General features: G+C 38.2%; 1 protein-coding gene across 1 annotated transcript in view; it reads left to right on the top strand.

Annotated features, from left to right (window-relative positions):
* Positions 1 to 23,586, top strand: part of COG5 (component of oligomeric golgi complex 5) — a 184,111-nt gene that overhangs the window by 134,237 nt on the left and 26,288 nt on the right. The window contains exons 11-14 of the mRNA NM_001199445.6: positions 276 to 357; positions 2,498 to 2,702; positions 3,508 to 3,669; positions 5,137 to 5,236. Of these exons, the coding sequence (NP_001186374.1) occupies positions 276 to 357; positions 2,498 to 2,702; positions 3,508 to 3,669; positions 5,137 to 5,236 (549 nt within the window). The remainder of the gene's footprint in view (positions 1 to 275; positions 358 to 2,497; positions 2,703 to 3,507; positions 3,670 to 5,136; positions 5,237 to 23,586) is intronic.

Genomic DNA, 23,586 nt, shown 5'->3' with positions numbered 1-23,586 from the left:
CACTCGTGCCTTTTTCCAAAAGATTGATTGCCAGAGAGCTGGGAGTGTTTCTCCCAAGTATAAGGGAAAAGATTTGAGAGATGACTGAAGCTTTTATTTTTGTTTTCTCAAGCAATTTTTGTAGTTTTGAACTTGAGGAAAACTTCTCAGACTTCATTTACTCAGTTTTGGTTCTCAGTATTGGTAAAACAGCTGTGACTGGAAGCATTTGCAATGTTTAAGATTCTTTGGAAAGAGTTTGCTTTGAAACCTTTTCTTTTCTCCCTTGCTACCAGGATGGACAGTCTGATATTTTGTACAAATTTTGGACTGCAGTAACTCAGACTCTTTCCTCTCAGTTTCAGTCTGCAACAGACTGTAAGTATTCAGTGTAAATGATTCGTAATGTATTTTGTAGTTATTCTGAATCTCTCATTTCCATAAGTTATTTGCTCATTATCTCCTCTACTAACAGCAGTGGTTCACTTAGTGCTGGGTCTGTGAATTTAAAATTTTGTGGTTTTATAACCAAACGTTCCTAAATTGTAATTGAGTTTTCTGGAAAAAAGTAAATAAATGTTTTCTGTTCCATTAAGCAGTCATAATCTGATAAAACCCCATATTTAGGCCTACTGTATGTGGACATAAAAACATTTGGCATGACATTATACTTTCCAAAGTGAATGAGTTCTTGAAATCGTAAGTAGTAATTTGATTTTAAAAAGCAGTTTATACACTCTTCTGTCGGTGAGCACTCATCAGTTGCAAAAGACTGATTTTAGCTATTTTCACATACCTTCTAAATAGGCGCTGAGTTTCTTTAAAATTATGTCTTGTCTAAATATAGATAATTGGTGGTGTTCTGACTATACACAGCGTAATGCACATATGTAATAAATAACTAGCAGATAGAACCAACAATATTAAATCATGTTATAAACATATGAGTGCTGTTGTCATATTAATGCAGAATGCAATTTGATCGTGTTTGGTGCTTTCACAAATACATCCTTCATATTTGTATACAGAGTATAAAGTGAATCTTTTGCAGATACAAAGTGCATAAAGTTTGCATTAATCTTGCGATCTCAGCTATTGCATTGGCCCTTCAAAATTTGATCCTGCTCTGCTAAATGGCAAGAGTATAATTTGAGGAAGTAGCTGTTTGATTCATGTTCAGTGGTTGCTAAGGAACTAGATGATCGCAAAAGAAAATGTATTCATCTTGTGTTAAAACATATTAATTCTACTGTTTGCCTTACGCATACTTGAACAGCGGTAGGTACATACTAGGGATCTCATGTCTTCGTGCAGAATGTGTGCTAACTATTTTCAGCACAGAGTTTTAAGACCGAAATTATGGCATCAGTTAATGGGATCAATCAACATTTCAGAAATAAGGTAACCCTTAGATTTTATCCTGTTACTTGTAATTTTTAATGGTTTTCACATTAACATTTAGAGCATTTGGATTTTAAAACTGAGTGCTGTTATTACTTCACCACTTCTGAGTTCAGGGAAAACTGCTTACAGCAGGTGGACTTTTTAAGTGATTTGTCCATATAAAAATGTTCACCGTTAACACGTTAATTCTAAGTGATCAAATGCACTGACACGAATCATAGACTCTCAGGTTCGTACAGATCAGAGGAATAGCAGAAAAAAAGCATGGACATTGTTCCGTGACCTAAAATAGCTCTGCATTTGCTAACAAATGTGAATCCTCCTGTATTCAGAATTAGAATGTACTTGAGTTGATGGGATGGGCTGAGTCAAACGGGGCAGATGTCTAGAACTTGAAAAACCTAGGAATGAATGTAACTGTGTTAATCTCCTAATGTAATGAGGAAATCCATGAAGTATGAGTGATGTTAGATGAAGATTAACATCAGTGTCCAAAGCGGTTGTACATTTGTTTCATTTCCTGTTACTTTTGGCAAGCTTTTAGAGGCTGAAGGTAATGCTGATTTTTCTGCTGGTTTTGCTATTCTTTATTTGTGTAGGAATTACATTTTAGGTACATTGTTTTAAAGGTGTGTGTAAAAGCAGATTTTGTAGAGTTTGGCTCATAGAGATTATTTGTTTTAAATGAGTATCTTGAAAGTTGCAAAGCTCCACACTTCTTCTCCTGCCAAGCTGTTGTTAGAAAATCTTTGTTCAGTGAATTCTAATCATGCTTTGGACTAAAATGAATAATAGTACTCACAATTAAGTTTGATACTAAACAGTTCATGACCACAATTGGTATATTTAATACACAAAGTAAGATTCCCCTGTCCAGTATTTGAATTGTGGAATTTATACTGGTGCTTTAGACATATATCTTCATCAACTTCGTTTAACATGATAGCTCATACCACTCTGAAAGTAATTATAAATATTACATTAGCAGTGTTAAAGGGGGAATGGCATTATATATCATTCAGTGATTTAAATGCAAGGATACAGGTTATTCTTACGAATCAAATAAATTAGTTTAAACTTGGCAAACCACATTACTTACTACTTTATTTTGTAGCTTCTATGTTTTTGAAACAAGCTTTTGAAGGAGAATACCCTAAATTACTGAGACTTTATAATGACTTGTGGAAGCGCCTGCAACAATACAGTCAAAATATTCAGAGGAATTTTAACACAAGTGGAAGTCCTGATCTCTTTGCTGAACTGCAACAGATGGAGGAAGATGCACAGGACATATTCATGCAAAAAACCCAAGATTATGAGTATGTATTATGAAGCCTAATAAAATGCAATGTAAAGCTTGGTACTACACAGTAAAACAGAGTATATTTAAGAGTATTTGGTGTTAATCAACTAGTTGTAGCAGGAAAATTTAAATATATATATATATATTTGCCTTGTGCTAATTGTTTTAATGCTATTTTAAAGCTGTGAGATTCTTGTTAGAATACATAATTATAAGTGTTAGATTGACTTGTCCTTCTCAAAGTGCCTGGTAATATTACTTTGGAACCAGTTTTATTTTTTTGTTTCTTTGGGAAAAGAGAAAGCAGAATGATCAAAATTCAGTTTTATATATATTGCAATTACAGCAGTAGCTTTCTGTTAATGATATCACAATCACTGGAGTGTGACAAACGTTCGCTTTGTAATGATTCACAGTTTGTATGTCTATACATCGTAGAAAAGCAATATTTGATTGGCAGATATCGGAAAGAGCAAACTATAACAGGCTTAAGATTTCTGGACTTTTGCAAAATAAAGTGATTACCTTAGGTGAGATATTGTCTTAAGGATACTAAGAACACCTTGTATTGGGTATTCCACATAGGTCTTAAAGAAAGGGCTAGGAACTGTATCGAACCATGCAGGATGGCTGCCTGACCAATTATGTGGTTCAAGTGAAAAGCAAGCTGTTGTTCACTGTTCAGTTTTTTTCAAGTGTATGTGCTTGGACAGCAGAAAGTAAAAACGTATTGGCTACTGTAAAGTTTGTCTGGTCCAAAAAGGTTCAGTGCTATTGGGTACTTTAATTTAAAATGTACTAATTTTGTCTTATCCTCGCAGCCCAGAAAAGGCCTTGAAAGATTCGCTGCAACAATATGAGGCTGCTTATTTGTCAAAATCCTTATCTCGACTCTTTGATCCCATCAATCTCGTCTTCCCTCCTGGAGGTCGGAATCCTCCCTCTTCTGATGAGCTTGACAGCATCATTAAAACGATAGCCAGGTATGCACATATAATACACTGAAAAATGTAATCTCTGGTGACTTTTTTTTTATGTTACAACTTCAGAAATGAGACTTTGTTACCAGTAAAACATTGGTTCGTCTTTAATTCTATAAATGATTATCATAAAAATTAAGTCGGGGTTTCTCTTCTGTGTTCAGTGGTTCTGGAACAACTGAAATATTCATTTAGTTTAACAGTTGAAGCTTACAAAACATGAGGAAGAGAAATTTTATACCTATTGTAAATGTCTGATATCTTCATTATTCTGACTGTATCAAAGATAAAATAATAGTTACTTGTCTGCAAATGATAACCCCTGGTGTAAGCAATCTGTTACAATGAAACTGCAAGATAATAATTGAAGACGATGATTCCAGTTAGAATTTGTAAAATGAGATACTTAAATTAGCAGGGGAGTATTTTCATTCCTAAGACTTCGACAAGCACTGGTCTGTGTAATAGAACCTGAAAATGGTGGGTGGTGTTCTCACACTGCGAGTGTGCATGTCAGTGTGCGTGTGTGTGTGTGTGTGTTTTGGTTAATATTAAACAGTGATGCTGTACTTGTGACCAGGAGTTGGAAATGCTCAGAAAATGCATATCTGTGTGCAGCTGCTGGTGTTATTTTCCTCCTTGCCCTAGGAAAAGGGAAAACAGCATTCTCTGGGGCACACAGCATAAGAAAACAGCATTCTCTGGGGCACACAGCATAAGAAAGATGTAAGGTCTGGAGTAACTCTCCTGTGAAGAGAGGATAAAAGAGTTGGGGTTGTTTAGTCTGGAGCAGATAAGGCTTTGGGGAAAGATGGGGAGGGACTGCTTATAAGTTCTTGAGAGAAACGAATCACTAGCAGCATTACATTCACTTCAGATGCCCTTTGTGCTTGTCTGCATTCACAGTAGAGCATATATGAATGCACCCCCAGCTGATGGAGATCTGTGGGGTTCCATGAACAAGGAATACTGGAAGTGATTTAGAAGTCTTTTCTGTCTTCCATTTGTACTCTGTCACTCCCTTGGTGCCTTTGTTACTACACAGTATTGCCTAAAACACAGCTTATTAGTTGTGTCAAGCTAAAGCATCCCCTGGGTATTTCTGCACAGCTCGTGTAATTCCAGAATTGAATGTCTATGTATTCACCTGTAATGTTTGAAGGCTGCTGCCAAAGCTTGAATGTAGTTAATTGCAGTCAATATTTTTGAATGGCTTACTAATAGTGATTTCATACTGAAGTGTCATTCCTAAACTTTGCTCATTTTTACCAGAATAGGAACGTTCTGCACATAAAATTCCCAAATGACTCGTTAAATTGTAAACTGAATTACAGTGCCTAGAAAGACTTGGTTTTGTATTACTTTTTCTAAACTGACTTGCTGCATAACTGTGTATTCGTAGTTAATTCTTTATCAATTAAATACAGCACTGCTAAGTTATTAATTGGGATTTGAAATCTTTGCTTCTAGTGAGCTAAATGTGGCTGCTGTCGATCCAGACCTCAGTTTAGCTGTGGCCAAAAATGTAGCAAAGACCATTCAGCTCTACGGTGTGAAGTCTGAACAGCTTGTAAGTAATTTTAAAACGTTTGAAACTTCTCTTGTTTTTGTATAGGATGTTCTGTTTTTTGTAGATTTACAACATAACAGTAATGCAGTCTGGACAGACAAAGCTTTTGAAAGCTTTCCACTTGGAAGTATTTTCAGTTAAGTTCTGCCTTCAAGTATACAGTCTATGGATAGCAATGCAATTTGTGTGTATAACTGAAAATTGAAGTTGTCATACTAATTACAAATAATCTTTTTGTCTTTAAATAAAATTGAGATTATTCAATGCAGTTCAATCATGCTCTCTCTGAATAGCTTTAAAAATCTGAAATTCAGTAGCAAATACTTCGTTTACTATATGTGCTTAATGAATTGTACTGGAAGTTAGCAAACTAGTGTATGGGAAAGGAATGCAGGTGAAGCAGTCATGAAGGCCATAAAGAATATTTAAATTTTTTTTTTAAATCTGTGTACTGGGATTATTTTGGTATATTCTTGGAAGGTAGTTCTTAAGTTGATTCTTCATTTAAAGATGCCAAATGATGGTGCCATAATTTCAGACTAAAGTTTGATCAAGAAAGAAATTAGTGTATTTTGTAGGTTGGCAAGAAACGTAAGTTAAAGGAAGTGAGCTTACATCTGTATTTATCTTGGTGTGTAGAGCCAAAAACAGGCATACTGATCAGCTGTAACTGTGAAGGCACCAGGGTCTGCTGTGCTCATTGCCTCTGTTAGAGTTTGAATCTGGCCAGTGGCTTGTTCAGGAGTGTGCACATTTTGTGATCAGCCAGCTGGCAAGTTCTTAAGAAGCCCTAAGAAAAAGGATCTGTGGAAGTAAGCTGAAAAATATGTGATTTGTGGCTTTGTGATAGCTGACTGTAACTAAAATAATGTAGGAGTTAAAAGGGAATCTAAGCCCTTGAACTACTTGAATTCAACTGAAAACAAAACTTGAAACTGAAAAATCAAGGGAAAGGTTTAGTCAAACTGGCAGAATGAACATCCTTTGAGGATATACCTGAAAATTGTAGAACAATACAAACTATGTATTGCACTGCTACTTTTGTGGGGGTTTTTTGTTTTGTTTTTGCAAGTTTTAATTTCCTTACTGATGTATATATTAAAAATAAATAAATTAAACAGGAAGGGCTTAACACAGCACCAAGGTGTATGGTGTCATTGTTAAAATACTCAAAAACCTTCCCTGGCCTCCAGCTGCCTCTCCAGAAGCGCATCCCTCACATGTCCTACATCATGCTTGCCAGCCCTGTGGGATATAGTCTAGAACATCTAAATGCTTTTTTTGTGACTATTTTTGGGCAGACAGATTGAGCCTGAAATGTTCACCATGTGTAGAACAGGAGCTATGTCAGACACCACTTTTTCATTACACTTTTGTGGTGTAGCCAAGAATGCAATCTTCATTCAGTCTTGCAATCCAGTTTACAATATTAGCTTTCTGAAGCTGAGAAGGGTGACCATTTAACATTGCTGTTCCGATGCCTGATTTCTGATAGCTATAGTATACCAGTGCTAAAGATGGAAATTGAATTTCCTGGAGGAATTCATAACAAAGTTATCTTCCTAATTAAAAGTAAACAAAAAAAACCCAGAATTCTCCATGAAGGAAGACGGAAGGGTACTTTTAAGAATCATTTGGATTTTTTAAATGGTTTTAATGTTGTTGGCAAATTGTAGGTAGATTTGAATGGTGAGAAAGTCAAATAAATGTGCAGTTCTAAAACTGCACAGACAGACTGATATCAGGTTTCTATTTTTTCAGTTCCTTCTAGATGAAGTAATGATTTCAGAAAAAAAAAAATTACATTTTACTAAGACGTTATCACTGATTCTTTAGCTAGCTTTAGGTAGGATACGTAACAAGAGAAGTATTATTCAGGATTTTAACTTTGAGGGCTAGCAGCATATTGCAGTATGGACATGCAGAATTAAAATAAAAACAAGAACAAAACATCTTTTCCAGTGAATCCAGAATGTCTATTTCCATTGCTCGTGACTTTATACACTGTTGGCCTTTGCTTTTCCTGTTTCCTCTCACCAGCTGTTGCTGTGCCTCAGACCTATTCTTGTATTAACCAGTTCAAATGATTTCAAAGAACATATAAATAACTACTTGTGAGCAGTAGGTAGATTTATTCTGTTGCTGGGTGAATCTGTGACTTAGTTAACCCTTTGTCAATGCCTGATGTTGTTGTATGCCGTGACATATTCAAAATTATTGTACTTGGTTCACTCAGTGTAATTGTAGATGTTCTTACAATGCAGAGTTTGAAGGAATAATTATACATAGCATTAATTAAAAATATATGTAAGACTATTAACTTTTAACCTCATCACCCATCCTGTGTTTTTTCAGGTGATGCTGAGCAAGAGTGATTGGTGTATTTTCTCTGTTTCATTATTATTTGGTGTCTTCTCGTTCACATTTTCCTAAATCACACAGCCCAAGCATTCTTATAATGATTACAGACATCATTACAGATTTCCGTGCAGTCAGCATTCCTATGTCCTTGTCATTCCAGGTCGGAAAAGAGATCAAAAAATCTGATCTGTTTTTTTTGGATAAGAATGAAATCTTTTTCTGAATTTCCACATTGTAATCCATTCCAAACTTTATAACATACCTACTGCTTATCAAGACAGATTTTATCTGTTAACTACTTTTTTGTACAAGTAAGGGCTTCAAAACTTAGTTTTTTTGAAACCAACCAAAATTGGTTGGTTCAAAAACCAACCAATCAAAAAAATACCCACTAAATGTTCTCTTTAAGTGTTTTAAGGGGGTTCATTATTCTAATTTGCAAATACCCTAAGTTACCATCTTGATTGGAGTAAATCGTCGTGTTTATCTGGCAACATAAGGAAAATAAAATGTTTCATCAGATGCTGACAATAACTACAAATAGAGGGGAGAGATTCACGAGAAACTTCTAAGTTGCATTTCCTGAAAACACAGAAGTTGAGTAATTTTCTTTTTTTTTTCTTTTTGTGAATCTGTGCTGCTTAACAAAAGATCAGAGCTCACAAATCTGCCTCTTAGATTTTGACCCATTTATGTAATTCATAGTTGAGAAGAGACAGTAAAGAGGGCTTGTATCTCACCAGCATCTTCATTAGGTAGCTTTGAAATGGCAGCAGTAATTGCATGTTGGGATCGTCAAGGGTAATGCTCTCCAGATGTTTTTTGTCATGTACTGTAACCAGAAAAAACTTTTTGAGCATGCACTACTATTATATGTGTGTACATATTTATTTATTTATTTATACATTATATACATGGAATCATAAAATGGTTTAGGTTGGAAGGGACCTTTAAGATTTTCTAGTTCCAATCCCCCTGCTACATGCAGGGACATCTCCCACTAAACCAGGTTTAGTCCCATCCACTCACAGCCCCATCCAGTCTGGCCTTGAATGCTTCCAAGGAGGGGGCATTCACAGCCTTCTTGGAAATGAGGGTTATGTTTCCCTTTTTCCAACCAGTGGGGACTTCAGCAGACTGCCATGACCTTTCAAATATCATGGGTAGTGGCTTGGCAATTCATCCACCAATTCTCTCAGAAACCATCGGTGGATCTCATCAGGTCCCATGGACTTGTGCACCTTCATGTTCTTTAGATGGTCTCGAGCCTGATCTTCACTTACAGCAGGCAGATCTTCCAAGTTCTTATCTTTGCTTTCTGCAATTTGGGCAGTGTGGCTAGAGCCCTTGCCAGTGAAGACTGAGGCAAAGAAGTCACTGAGCTTTCTCCACATCCCTTGTGACTAGGTCTCCAGTTTCCTACCAGAGAGGGCCCACATCTTCCCTGCCCTACCTTTTATCACTGATATAACTGTAGAATTTCTACTTGTTTCCCTTTATGTCCCTGACTAGATTTAACTCTGTCTGGGTTTTAGCTTTCCTTACCTGATCCCTGGCTGCTCAGACAGCTTCTTTGTAGTCCTCCCAGGTAACCCATTCCTGCCTCCGCTCCCTATAGACTTTATTTTTGCATTTAAGTAAGTCCAGGAGCTCCTTGTTGATCCACAGAGGCCTCCTGGCGTTCTTATCTGCCTTCCTTTTTCTTGGGATGTACTGCTTCTGGGCTTGGAGCAGATGGTCCTTGAATACTGACCAGCTTTCTTGGGCCCCTCTTCCCTCCAGGGCTTTATCTCATATCACCTTGTCAAACAGTTCCCTGAAGAGGTCAAAGTCTGCTCTTCTGAAGTCCAGAGTAGCTAGCTTTCCGCACGCTCTCTTTGACGCCCTAAGGATCTTTAACTCCACCATTTTGTGGTCACTACAGCCAAGACTGCCCTTGAGCTTCACATTACCCACCAGCCCCTCCTCGTTGGTGAGGATGAGGTCCAGCGTAGCACCTTTTCTTGTGGGTTGCTGTAGAATCAACCCTACGTGTGCTGTTGAAGTTTCAATATTTTCTCCTCACATCCCATCATCTTGCATAACCCCTGTGGTGCATGCATGCCACTTTGGAGACTACTGCTCAAGGGTTATAATCTGCAGTAACGCTCTGTGACCAAGAAGTGAACAGATTTTGGCTGTCCATTTTTGGAAAAGAGATGTGATTGATTTCGGGAGTCTTTTAAATCCTCGGGCTTCTGGTTTTTTGTGATGTTCATTCTCCCAGTATGCTTCTTAGAATCAGATTTTTCTTTTTAGTATATAAAAACAAAAATGATAGTCACTTTTTGATTGGAAGTAAGGCAAAACTACATTTCCCTAACTTACTACCTGTAATTTTATCATTTACTGAGCTGAATTTTGAGTGTATATGAAATGTAGTAATTTTTCTCATTACTTCAAACCTCTCTGTTGCAATTTTGCAATCACTGTGTTTTGGTTTGACTGCTGATAGGGATGTATTATTTCTCTTAACAATCCTTTGAACTGGATGTCTTGCAGAGACAATTCATGAAACATTGCGAACTAAAAGCTCTGGAAGTTTACAAGATTGGTACTTTGGCCAACAAGCAGAAAAATAATTTCTAAGATCCTTTGTCTTCACTGAGATGGCAGAGTCCTGTTTGGTCATCTAGTCTATTCCCTTCTCAGTGCAGGACTATTCCAAGTAATATTTACTGTTGTCTGTTTTTGTTGCATTCTTTCTGCCTTTTGAGTGATTATTTAAGTTATCTCATATATTATGAGTGGAAATGTAAGTACTGTATGTTCTTTTGTGCTATTTTTGTTCAGTTTTGCATGTGGGTGGATTGAAATACACTAATACACCCACCAAGCGCACCGAGATGGAATGTGTTGTGCTGTGAGCATGACAATGCAGTTGTTTAGAGATGCTTGAACTTGAAGGCTTAGTGGTTTGTTCCCCTGAGTTACAGCCATCCTGTCAGGCTGTCTTTAGTAATTGTAGTCAGAGTCCCACAGCAGTCCTTCTTATCTGTGTTGTGGAGGTTGCCCTGCCACCTACTACCATAAGGCTTAAGTGCCAGAGACAAGCGGGCTGGTGTCTTTTGACCATTAAACAAAAACAAAAAGGGCAATTGTCAGAGGCAGAATTGTAAAAATCAGGTTGCCCACTCACTTTTTGTAGCAAGTGGGAGTGATTATGCTAGCAACATTTGGAGGATCAAACCATCTTAAAAATCAGTTTTGCATGTAGTGGTGTGCTTACCTGGTTTAGGCATTCACTAGCTCACTCTGCTGTGCTCCCAGGACAGCAAGGCATGTTCCAGCTTCACTACAAGCCAGGGCGACCAGCTCAGGCTGAGCACAACTTTCTCATTCACCTTGGAGTGCAAACAGGGCGAGATCATGTCTGGTTGTTTACAGACAAAGTATGTGAGATCATACTACACTAGGCAGATTTATCCTATGGCTAGGGTAGATAGTCAGTGGGAGCTGTGATTTCCTGTAATTGGAGAAAGTTCCTAAATATGGAATATTTGTATTTTATGGAATTATAAATTTTAACAGATTGTCTAGAAAAGGGATCTTTCCAAGAGGCAAGAGGCTGCAGGCAGATGACTTAATGGAGATCTTACCCACTGTCAGACTTGTAAGCAATTATAAAGAGGAAGCACTCAAAAGATGGAAAAGGAGAGTGGGTGTAATGAGGGAGGAAAGAAATAGAGAATTTGAACATTTTTTTTAAATTCTCTTAACTAAATATGGTTGGACGTGTATCATGTATCTTACAAAGTTGATGAATGATGTGGAGGCCCAAACTACAGACTGTGCTCAGTGCTCTGGGAGAGCTACAGATCTATCCTTTGTCCACAGCTTGCGGTAGTTGTTTGGCATCTGATCAGGATTTTACCCTGGGCAGTGAGTGTGGGATTTTCTGATTAACAGGTTTGCCTAGTGTAAGCTACCTGAATATTTCTCAGCTGTAGGGAAGAGAATCTACAGTCCTTCCTGTTATTTCAAAGAATTCTTCTCCTGAGCTGCTTACGAAAACTTAAAATGGTATTTGATGTATTTTACACATTTCAGAGGAAAAATGCTGAAGACCCAGGAATAGAAGTGAATTCAGAGATTAAAGGGAAGACGTGTCTCAGAAAGTAAAGTCCCCACACTGAAGTTCAAATTGTTACGTATTTTCAAAGGCAGGACATTGATTCATGTATTCAAAACCTCTGGTAGTGAACATGCCAAAAGGCAAAGAAAGAACTTGACATTGTGATCCCAGAGGCAACGAACTACCGCACACTTGGTACACAAGTGTATTTGTCTGGATTTTTCTTTGGAGAACTAGGCATTGAAATTCTGGCTTGTTTTCAGAGAAAAGTCAGCATCAGCTGATATATGTGATAAAGAGTGGGCAGGCTGTTTCTCACTATTTGGGATCTCAGTAGTATATGGAGATTCATTTACATTTACTTAAGTAAATATCTGAGTTACGTAATGTTATATGTGGTTTTAGAATGTGCACCAGTGGCAGAGTACTAGAGCAGTAATACGAGCAGTAATATGGTAGTACAAAAGGATTCTTGGGAAGTAACCGGGAAACCTTGAATTAGCCTTGCATTGTTTGTTCACGTGTTTTAAAAATATTTGTTTGGACTAATGTTTAAATGTGAATCAACTCCGACACAAAAATTCTATGAGTAAAACTAACAGACATTATATCTAAACTTTATCTGTTCTGAGTGTTTACTGAGATCTCCCTTTCAATTAACTGGTGCTAAAGATTGTAATTGGAACTCTGTTAGTAGAAAGTATTATTATCCATCATAATTATGAGTAGCGTTTTTGATCACAGGTGTTCTTACTGCATTGTTGTTTAAGAAAGAAAATACCAATAGAGAGGATGAGAAACACAAAAAATGTAACAATTTGTTGTCATTTCGACCCCTCCTTCAGGGTAGAATGCTGATATACCCAATCACTCACTGCTTGTCCCCACAGAGTATAGGTGTGGAAAGAAATGCATCTGACTGACCTCAGAACAGTGAATGTAAGTAAAAGAGCTTGGTCTCATCTGTTTGAAGGCAAATTTATATCATTGAGGCTTGTTCTGATTAGTGTTGGCCTTACTTCAAAGATCAGCAAAACGTGTCTGCTTTTGCTACAGAAAGGCTGTGTATTAAATTGTTCCACGCTGTTATTCTGATGTTTATGCTAATATCTGCCTCTCTGTCAAGAATCCAAGGTTAGCGAAGACTTCTGACTGACACTCAGGACCTACTTTGCTCTCCCAGCTGTGAGCTTCCTAAGTCCCTGACATGGGATCATGGGATGGAATAGTGATATCTATCCCAGCGAATGGGATGTGCCTGGGCCCTGAGGCCAGCTGGCAGAGAGCAGCCTGCCTCGGGGCTGGTGAGGGCTCTCCTCCAAACACAGTGGCTGTCTGCCACGGCCCTTCTGGGGATAATCTCTGCAATGTGAAGCCGTGCTCCATCTCTGGAGATCAGCTGGGAGAACAGTCACTTCTCAGGCCAAACACTTGTTAAGGACTGTCCCGGCACTTTAGCAGTGGAGATGATCGTGTGCACAGTCCAGGAACCTTTCCTGATGCTGTTTAATTTATTGCTGTGGATGTAGCCAAGATGTGAATGAGATCGAAAGAGAGCGGCATGCGAAATCTGTTCAAGAGGAAGCTTAAAATGCTGACAGATTGGGGTAATTTTTACTTGCATCTGGAATTCATGCTTTCATACTTCAGATGTAAATAAATCTCCGAGGCAAAAGTTGGGAGATGCTGATTTATTCTTTAGGAACATTTCTGGTCTTAAGATTTTCTTAAAACTCCAGAGCTTCAAAAGATATTCTTTCCTAAACATGTTTTTCTGTCGGTGATGCTTGTCAGCTGTACGTGACTGATTTTCATATAGCATTTGCTGTTTGTACCAGATTTTTAGCCCTTGAAAAGAGCACTTGTCAGTGGTGGTGTGGCTGGTTTGCAGCTCCACGTATTGCTGGCTGTGTGCTAGGAAGCTCTTGGTTGTTAGGTCTTTTCAGTGTTCAGGAGTTCACCAGTTTCTTTTCGTAGCCAAATCTTTCTTTGAACCAGCTGAGATAACACCTTCCTGTGTGCCAGTGCAACCAGTGTCTTCTGTAATTTAGTATCCTATTTTTAGTGAATGTAATGGATTGATATATAGGCTGAGGAGCATCCATCTGTCTGTCATGCTCAGATATTTTTAGAGCACTGATCTTTGTCATGCTGATCAGCACCAAACGAATTACATAAGATTAGCATCAAAATATATATAATGAAAAGTCAGCTTTGCTGCAGTTGTTCTTAAATTATTTTTAGTATTACCCACAAAATTTGTATGGCTCAGTGCATTATCCCATCACTGTGTTCTCTCTCTACTCTGTAGGGATCATTTTAAAGTTGAATTTCTCTTCTCTCAGAAGAGACTTTCTTCCTGAGGCTTCAGGTAGGATTCATAGAATCAAAGAATCCTTAGAACTGGAATGGACCTTTAAAGGTCATCTAGTCCAACTCCCCTGCAATGAACAGGGACAATACAGCTAGATCATGTTGTCCAGAGCCTGATCCAACCTTGCATTGTAGGTCTCCAGGAACGGGGCATCCATCACCTCTCTGGGCAACCTGTTCCAGTGCCTCACCACTCTCACTGTGAGAGATTGAAAGTCTGTGATACGTTACAAACATTTTAATAAATACCTACTTTCCACTAAGACTGAAACTGAGCCAAGCGATTTAGTTCTCACTGTCCTTCAACACAGTTTATATTTGAACTTGTCATTTGCAGGTGCAAGATTCCCAATTCTGCTTTACTTACATCCTCAGCTACTGTACTGTTCTTTAATGCTGCTTCAGCAACTTAATCTCGTACTGTTACCTCTAATGATATTTTCAATTCTGCACATTTACTGAATATTCAACACTGATATCTCCCCTTCAAATATCTCTGATCCACTAGCTAGCTATTTAGAATGGGTTGGAATTGGGTGGGTTTTTTTGAGTTTGCAGAGGCAGATTGTGAGAAAACCGTCTGCGTTCTTCTTACACTGCTCTAGAAAATTCCTTTCTTTCAAATTTACTGTGACAAAGCCGGTCATTTCTTTGAAGTATGTTTGTAAACTAGTTTGTAATTACTGACATTTAAAATAGATGGCATCTTTCTGCACATCCCTCTCATCATCATAACTTTGTGATATTGTCACAGATCAGTCTGTTCCTTGATTTCTTTCTTTGTGGGTTGATGGTGCATTTGATATATGGTAGTCAATATAAAATAGGCTGCAGTTTGTCTTTGGTGTTGAAGTTCTGAAAGCTGAATTCTGTCATGCAGTGGCTTCACAGATCTTCCTGAGAATTTCTTCCTGTGATTACAATGAAGTGTGCTCTGCTCTGTGCTTATACTTTTAAAAAACAATCTCTAATTTATTAATGTTTCTCCTTAGTTTGTAAACCTTGTTGCAATAAAGAGGATGGGGAAAGAAATTGCTAGAAGGCCAGGTGGAATAGAGAAACAGCACTTAATTCAGCTTAAACTCTGAACTGAGAAAGAGACAGCATATTTACACGGAATTTTCATAATGTCATTTGTCAGAGAGAAAGTGTCTGTCATGTTTGATTGGGGAAATGAAGATTTACATAAGCTGTTTTCAGTGGGTTATTTAGATTATAAGCAATATGAATGGCTTATTTTTTTTCCAGAATCAAAAAGGCTAAGGTGTATCTTAAGGATCCAGAGACTATTTTGGAGCTGCAATCGTTGAAGTTGTTGAGAAACGCAGAAATACGGGATGTGGTTTAAAAACTGAAATGCAAAGATAAACAGTTGAATGGGAAGGACTGGACCATAGTCTTTTCTTAGTAATCATGGAGACAGGGTTTTTTTTCTGGATCTCTCTGTCTGTACTTAGTGTTTGACTACAAAAAGGTGGAAAGGGGCTAGACTAAAAAAGTTCTCCGTTGTCTGCCTAGTCAAAGGTAAAAATATCCGTAACACCTTGCAAGAAGGAAAGATGTTGATGTAGGAGGGCTATAATTCTTCTTTCTTCTTGGGGAAATGGAAAGGATTAGAACCTCATTTATGGAGGAAAGCACTTCTTGGGCTGACTCTACTGAGATATGTATTCCTGAAGGGAAATGTGCCTCATACCAAGCAAATAAAATAATTGTTTTGCTCATTTAATTTGAACAAAGTCTCTGAATTAAATGTGTTATACTAAGAAGAAATCTTATAGTTGATGTGAGCTACTTCTCTGTTTACTGCCCTAACTATGAGGTTTAGGTATCTTTACTTCCCAGCCCCCTCCCCCCCAACTCCAGTCTGATACAGCTAAATTTAGCTAGCTGAATAATTCAATGAAGTAAGGGAGAACAGGGACGAGATGGAGAGAGCAGACACTTCTTGGAATCAAATTCTTCCAGTGAAGTGAAGATACTGCTCATATGCTACAAATTTTTCACCACCTTTAATCTCCATCAAATTTATGAGACCTGTGATGGTTCTGAATTGAAAAGCATGATGAGTTCTCACTGTAACGGCGTATGGTAAATTTCTGATGGTCATTTTTTTAACGTGTCCTTACGAAAATTAATCTACATCTTATATTAGGTAGTGTTACATCGAATTGTGAGTTTTCTTCTGAGGGTGAAGCACTATTCAGGACATGTTCTAACAATGAGATTTGTCTGACAGTTCCAGGGAAATGTATCTAGTCCTCCTGTCTAAGTGTCGAATATTGTGAACTTCGGGAGGAAGTATGAAATGTAATGAACTCACAAGTAGTCAAAAGCAATAGTGAAATGACACTTTGGGAAAGGTTTTCTGTAAATAACAGGTCAGTTGGTGTAAGTAATGTAAAAGATGAAGTTTTCCCCACTTCTTTTTGCAATATGTGTATTAATTGTTTTACACACAGTACCTTGAAGACACAGTGTTACTGTCATTGAAAAACTTGGAACTGTACTATCTAAAAGAGAGAACATAAAATATGAATTCAGTATTAGGCACATTAAAGGAATTCATTAATAGGTATTTAAATAGAATATGTAGGAGGCTATTATATACTAAAATAATTTTAGAAAAGATTACTATTTCACAGTAAAATAACAAAACCAAGATCTGACAGTGTGTCTAATCTGAAAATGGCTAGAGGTCAGCTAAGGATCTCCTTTGTTTTAATGGCAAGATCAGAAGAGTTTTCTAAGGAGGTTCGCATTCATTATGAAGCTACTTATAATGGCCAGAAAATATTTAGAAGTAGCTGGCTGATAAGTCACTTAAAAAAAACTAACCGAACATTTAAACTTTAAAAAACTGAATTAAAAATCTAGAGGAGAGGGTTGCATTAAAAAATAACTTCATGAAACATTTTCTTCATTCTCCTGTTGTCTTTTGCTGGTTAGATCGTGACTCACATAACAAATGTGTGATGTTAAGTGATACTGGCTAAACTCCAGAGAAAATCATCCAAGCATAAAAGGCTGGTTTTGAGAGTACTATGTGCTTCATTTTATCTTGCTGGGAAGGAGGCTAGAAGACTTCTTTAAATCTAGCGTGCAGTTTCGTTCACAGGTAGAAGAAGAGCAAGACTGCACAGTTCTTACTGCGTTTTGTTATACTGTGCTCTAAGTCATCTCCTGCCAAGTTAATTCTATTATTTGGCAATTGATTGGCAATAGTTCAAAGTATGTTAACATTGTAATGTATTTCGTATTTTATAATTATGGAGCAACTCTAATTAGAGCTTGACAATGTTAAGCTCCTTTGTAAATTTCCACAGTGTAGAATTATTAGAATCTCAGCTAATGTGTGGACTGGATACATAAAATGGCAGATGGCAATTAAATAAATTGATTATACTTTTTATGTATACACGAACCCTGTGATGTTGGACCTCCTGATTTTGTGTGTCTTGCAGATAGATGGATGCTTTTCTCATCTGGAGGTACATTCTCAGCAGTCCACTTTGTTAGGACCAGCAACTATTGTGATGACATAAAATGTGATTAATCATTCAGTCATTATTCTGGCAAGCGTGGAAAATTTAGTAAACTGTAACAGTCAGAGATATTAGGACCAACACACATTGTCTCTGAAATCCTCTGGAGATCTGAGTTAGGCAGTTGGGTAAAGTGGAGTCTTGAAAAAATGTCAAATGCAAGGAGGGTGATTTTCAGTTGGCAAATGATTGCAAGGGCTTTCGGTTTAGGATTCGTTGAGATTCCTTAAACAAACTGTTTTTAGGTGAATGAGTGCCAGCTGCTTTTGGAGAGTGAAGTTGTTTTAAGGCATCTCATTTTTGAAGGACCATGAAGTCACTTTTGATGATTTTGTCCATTGTTCTTTGTCTCTTGTGATTCAAAACATGGAGATAAACCCTGTCATTTCTGTTACAGAAAGACCATTTGCTGCTTTCTTTCAATTTCTTCTGCTTCTGAGAATATTAGAAAAGAAGGGAAAAAAAATATATCCCTTAGGGAACAGTCTGATGGTTACTGTTGTTCTAGCAAGTTTAGTGGGAGCATGGTGGTGGGTCATTTTTCTTGGGTCAAGGACTTAAGGACTTAACTGTCCCTCTCATGTTAGTTTCACGCATTTCTTCCCAAAATGGTTATTGCGGAAGATTTTGAATGCCTTCACCAAAGAGCTTCTTTTCTATATTCCTCAAATGTAAAATGTCCATATTTCTGAAGAAACAAAACAAAAAATAAAAATAAAAAAAGAAATGCTGGGAGCTACAAGAATGTCCTGAGGGTGCAATAGAAATGGTTTTATGTGTATTTTACATTTTTGCCTGAATTCACAGATGATTTTCCCCCTTCATGTCTTGAAATATTCAATCTTTGAAAAACCAGAAGTCATTTCAAGAAATTTAATTCTTATTTATGATTTATTATTAAATTTTAATTGGTTATTTCTAAAGCAGGGCATTCATTATAATTTATCCTCATTTATCAAGGACCTCACATACCCTCAATTCATTCATATCATACACTTCCAACCTCTAAATTATGTCTCTAATTTTTCTCCGTGTACTAATACATTAGCTGGCATAGCTAGTGGAGTTCAGATTGGTATGTATTTTGCTGTTAAACTGTGTCATATTTTTACAAAAAGCAGCAAACTGATTCTGTTAATCTTTAGTTTTACTTAGGTGGAAAGTAAATTGTAAAAGGCTCCTTCAGCCATATGGGGAACATTAAACTAAATAGTAAATCATCCCAATTATTTGTAGCTTATGGGAGAAATCCCAGGGCCGAGCCCTATTGACTCAGAGACTCTGTAAATGGATTCTGTGTTTTATAATAAGTTGTTATGATCAGGCAGGAGGCCAAGTACCAGATGGATTGATTGCTTTCTGCCAGAGGTATGGCCACATCAGCTGCCTCTATTAGGAATGTATTTAGTCTCGAAAATGTCAGCTTGACAATTGGAGTTCAATTTGTGCTATCAAAACATATTAGTCTCATGATCCTAGAGTTATATCAAACGCGTTGTTGAGAGGCACTGCTTTAGTCTTATTTTGATTTAAGATCTTTTCGGTACTCCTAAATTACAATGTTGTTTCCTGCTCTTTAAAGAGTGGGTTTGCTGAGGCTGTTTTAGAACAGAGAAATTAAATAAATGGAGTTTTCTAAAGCTGTCATGAAGGATGCGCACAAGATCATAGTTACTTAGTGTAAAACTGAGCTGTTTCACAAAATGTGTAATCTGTGAAGGGAATGGTAGCAGAACAAATCAGCAAATCAGCGTCTCTTCTGAGCTGCCACCTGTTGCAAGAAGGGAGGTTAGGCACCTCCAGTCGAAAACAGATGACAGGAAAAGATGCATCAGTAGGTTGGAACATTCCAACCCAATCCATTCTGTGATTCTACGATTCGTGGTGAAAACAAGAATTTACCCCGAAGAAGTCACAGCACTCATCTTAACGTGAAATCAAATCCATGCTGTCAAATTAAATATCTCTTCCTAGGCAGTACATGTGCATCTCTGTTGTTGCTCTAGATTCCCACCTGCAATCTGGAGGCAGGGCAATCATGTTAGTGGTTCATATTAGTGAAGGATGCAAACTAAAATAAAATGCTTTGCGTGATTCTGAATTAGATCAGAGCACAGTGCCAAGTTATGGCTTACAGTTCTCTGCCATGTGAGGCTGAAGCAAATCAGATGGCCTTCAGCTGGCTTGTTCCTCCTTGTGGCACATTTTTTGTGTATCAGCTTCTGCAAGTGTCATTTTGGGTTCAGTAAACTACTCAATAAATTTATCAGCTATTTCATTTGCATATTGCTGGATCTGGTCAGACCTTGCACTACTCAGCTTTATTTCCTTCAGAAACCCTGTTAAAAATGAAGTGCCTGAGGGGAACGAAACAAAAGGCAGAAGCTTAGCTGAGATGCAGCCTGACAGTAGGGTCTGGGCAAGCATTTCTTTAGAGTTGCAGTTCACTTTAGCAGGAACTTCCACATACTGCCTATCTCAATTCTTCAGCACCCACAAAGAGGAATGTATTCAGATGCAGTATTAGCAGGTGTGCCTATGTTACCAAACATTTTTTCATGCAGAGCTGCGTACAACTTGAACAACACTACTGTCACAAGGGTTTTATGGTGAGCTGAGTTTATAAAGGTTACCCGTAACAGGAAGCAAACTTAGTTCACATTACTTCTCGTTCTGTATTTCAGTTTCCCAAGTTTCATTTCTAAGTTCACTAAAAATGAACATCTCAGTCGGTCATCAAGAAAATAGGAGGGAAGATTCACTTCCCGTAACTTAGTTGCCTATAATGAAGACACTTATAGACATTGAAACCAGATCTGGATTGCCTTCATAATCAATGGTGAGGGGAAGCCCGGTATATCTTAAGCTTACATGTTAGGATGAAATTGACCATGCCCTAGCAGGGTCTGTTTTATGCTGTTAGTTTCAAAGGGATCTATGAATGACCATTTTGGCTGTAGATATATAAAGTCAGCTGAGAAGACTCTTCATTCATATCTCAAGATAGACATTATGGTTTATAAGTTAGGATATAAAAGCATAAATTATCCTTCAGTTATACTGCAGTTTTTTCTGCAAGCATTTTCAGACTGAAGTCTTTATTTTGTGCACTTTAAAGTATTTTTAGGTAGAAGTATCCCTAAGGCCTATCTTTAAGTGTTTTTCCAAATGTTAATCCATAAGCTTTAAGTAATGAAGTGCTGTGGGTCTGTGCTGTTGGACACAAGCTGGTTCTGAACACAGAACCCCACTCCTTCATTCAGTCTGGTACCGAGTTTATGGCTTCCACCATCACGTTTGAGTCCTTACTCTGCTCAAATGGTTTCTGCCTTTCTCTTGCAACATATTTTGATGAGGTCCTTCCAACTAATTTCTCTAAAATGTAGCCAAATCTGCCTCTCATGAAAAATCACCCAAACTGTTGGTCCTCAGATTATGTTGAATTGAATTTTTAAAAGAAAGTTTTCTTACCTCCTTCTTCCAGCTGCTACACTGTGCAAATTTCAACCTCCTGCCTTAGAGAATGTCAAAAGGGCAATGCCTCCAGTGTTCCATTCTCATTTTAGTCTAACGGTTATCCTTTGAGGTTTCTTGAAATGCCCAGCAGAACAGCAACTCATTTTCACGTTCTTGAGTGTGCTGCAAGACACAGCCCTTGTGATGCACGGAGCAAAAGCCCTCGCTGTGTTTGCCGGCTGGGACCTGTCTCTCTCCCTAGCATCTAATATTGCCACTGTGCTGGTATTTCATGCTAGCAAAGGGAGCCAATACTGATGTGTTACCTGCTCTAGAATTGCCACTTGCTGGGGTGTAGAGCACCTGTGCTCTGCTAATGCCCACAAAATTGTTGTAAACACATTTAAAGGTGAAAGTGAAATCAGTTCACTCAGCCGAAGTGAGAATAATAAATCTATTGCTATGTTTAAAGACAGATACAGAAAAGTGGAACAGTTGCAATCCTTGTTGCTACACATTTAGGTCCAGCCTCTGCATAGTTCCTTTCAGTTTGTTTTCAGGTAGCAGACTCGAGCCAGCCTGGCTCCCGGGGCAGTTGTTCCCCAGAGATGGGATCTGATCTTCCAGCCCAACACTGTCTCTTAGCTGTTGCTTACCCCAGATAAACTCTGATTTGGGATGAAGGAACCACCTCCCAATTACTGTTTAGCATAAATTCACCCTTCTGGCATTCTGAAATTCTGGATAAATATAAGTGATTAAGAAGGAAACAAATGCTGTCTCTACTGCTCTCTTCAAAAGGAATTCTATCTTACAGCCAAGTGGTTGTGGCTTAGTCACACTTATTTGACTTAACCTATTTACACAGTGCAATTCCCAACAGACAGATAACAGAGGAAGAGTTACATTACCACTGTGCTAAAGTGCACAAGCTACATGCAGCACAGCACTTCAGGAGTTCTTACTATATAAATGAGAATGATGACTCTGATTCATTGGTAAAACCAAGTGTGATGGAAAAGAAAGCGGGGATGATTTGTGTCTAACATAAATGGGCCACAAGCACAGTTTGTTGGGACTGAGGAGACACAATGATAGTATTTTCCTACCTGGATACACTGATAAAATACCTGAAATCCAAATATATGCCATTGGTGAAGCGTATATACATGAACTGTTGGGTAGACCTCAAGACAAAACCTTTTTAAGGCAAGACCATAGAAATCATAGAATCATAGAATCATAGAATGGCCTGGGTTGAAAAGGACCACAACGATCATCCAGTTTCAACCCCCCCTGCTATGTGCAGGGTTGCCAACCAGCAGACCAGGCTGCCCAGAGCCACATCCAGCCTGGCCTTGAATGCCTCCAGGGATGGGGCATCCACAGCCTCCTTGGGCAACCTGTTCCAGTGTGTCACCACCCTCTGTGTGAAAAACTTCTTCCTAATATCCAAACTAAGCCTCCCCTGTTCCAATTTAAAACCATTCCCCCTTGTCCTGTCACTATCCACACTTGTAAACAGCTGCTCCCCTTCCTGTTTGTACACTCCCTTCAAGTACTGGAAGGCCACAATGAGGTCTCCCCGGAGCCTTCACTTCTCCAAGCTGAGCAAGCCCAGTTCTCTCAACCTTTCCTCATAGGAGAGGTGCTCCAGCCCTCTGATCATCTTAGCGGCCCTCCTCTGGACCCAATCATAATCATTGGGGTTACAGCAAGAGAAGGGAAGGATCACATGAAATTCTGCTGTAGCTGTAGCTGGAAGGAGTGATTTCCATGGCATACCTTGTGGGAAGTCATCCCAGGGAGCCCTGGGCTGCCCAGTGCCTACTGCTGCTTCCCAGAGTTGTGTTTTCCAGACCAGTGATTTTATTTTGATACACAAGGGAGCAACACATCTCGCTGTCAAAGTTCAAACTGATTAATTTGAAGAGAATTTAATACTGTAAATAATTTTAGAAGGATCGGTTGCTTTTAAGGCTTTTTTTGATTTTGCCTATGAATCTGTTGTGCTCCAGTGCTGATGCAAGAGTTCCTTGTTCTGCAGAAGGCTTATGTTTGCACTTGTTATCATTTTTATTTACCAGTTGAGTCTTTTTTACCAGCAGAACTTACACAGTTTAATGATTTCATAATGAGTTAAGAAAGAGAACTTGTGAGACATTTGCAATAGAATCCAAGGAACTGAAATTGAGGTGTCTAGGATGTAAAATTCCACAGTCCTAATGGAGCCTTTTATGTGTAATAGCTGTAAATGTGCAAAGTAACAGTTGAGTTGAGTAGTCTGTGCAGTGCTTCAGAAAGGTGTAAGAAAAGGTCAGTGTGGTGTGTGAGGTGGCCATCTGCATGGACAGGGTGCTGTGTTTCTCTGCACAGCTGTTTTGTTATTAATCTGGGAAGCTGTGAGTGTGAGAAGCAGAATTCTTAAAACCAGTCAGGTCTGTCAAATTGAAATAGTAGGAGGCAAACAGAATTGTACATAGCTTACATGGCTGATCTCA

Source organism: Gallus gallus, chromosome 1, assembly GCF_016699485.2.
Source record: "Gallus gallus isolate bGalGal1 chromosome 1, bGalGal1.mat.broiler.GRCg7b, whole genome shotgun sequence".
NCBI classification, from domain to species: domain Eukaryota; kingdom Metazoa; phylum Chordata; class Aves; order Galliformes; family Phasianidae; genus Gallus; species Gallus gallus.
Note: the sequence above shows the minus strand (reverse complement) of the source record. Positions and strands in the feature narration are given on the sequence as shown.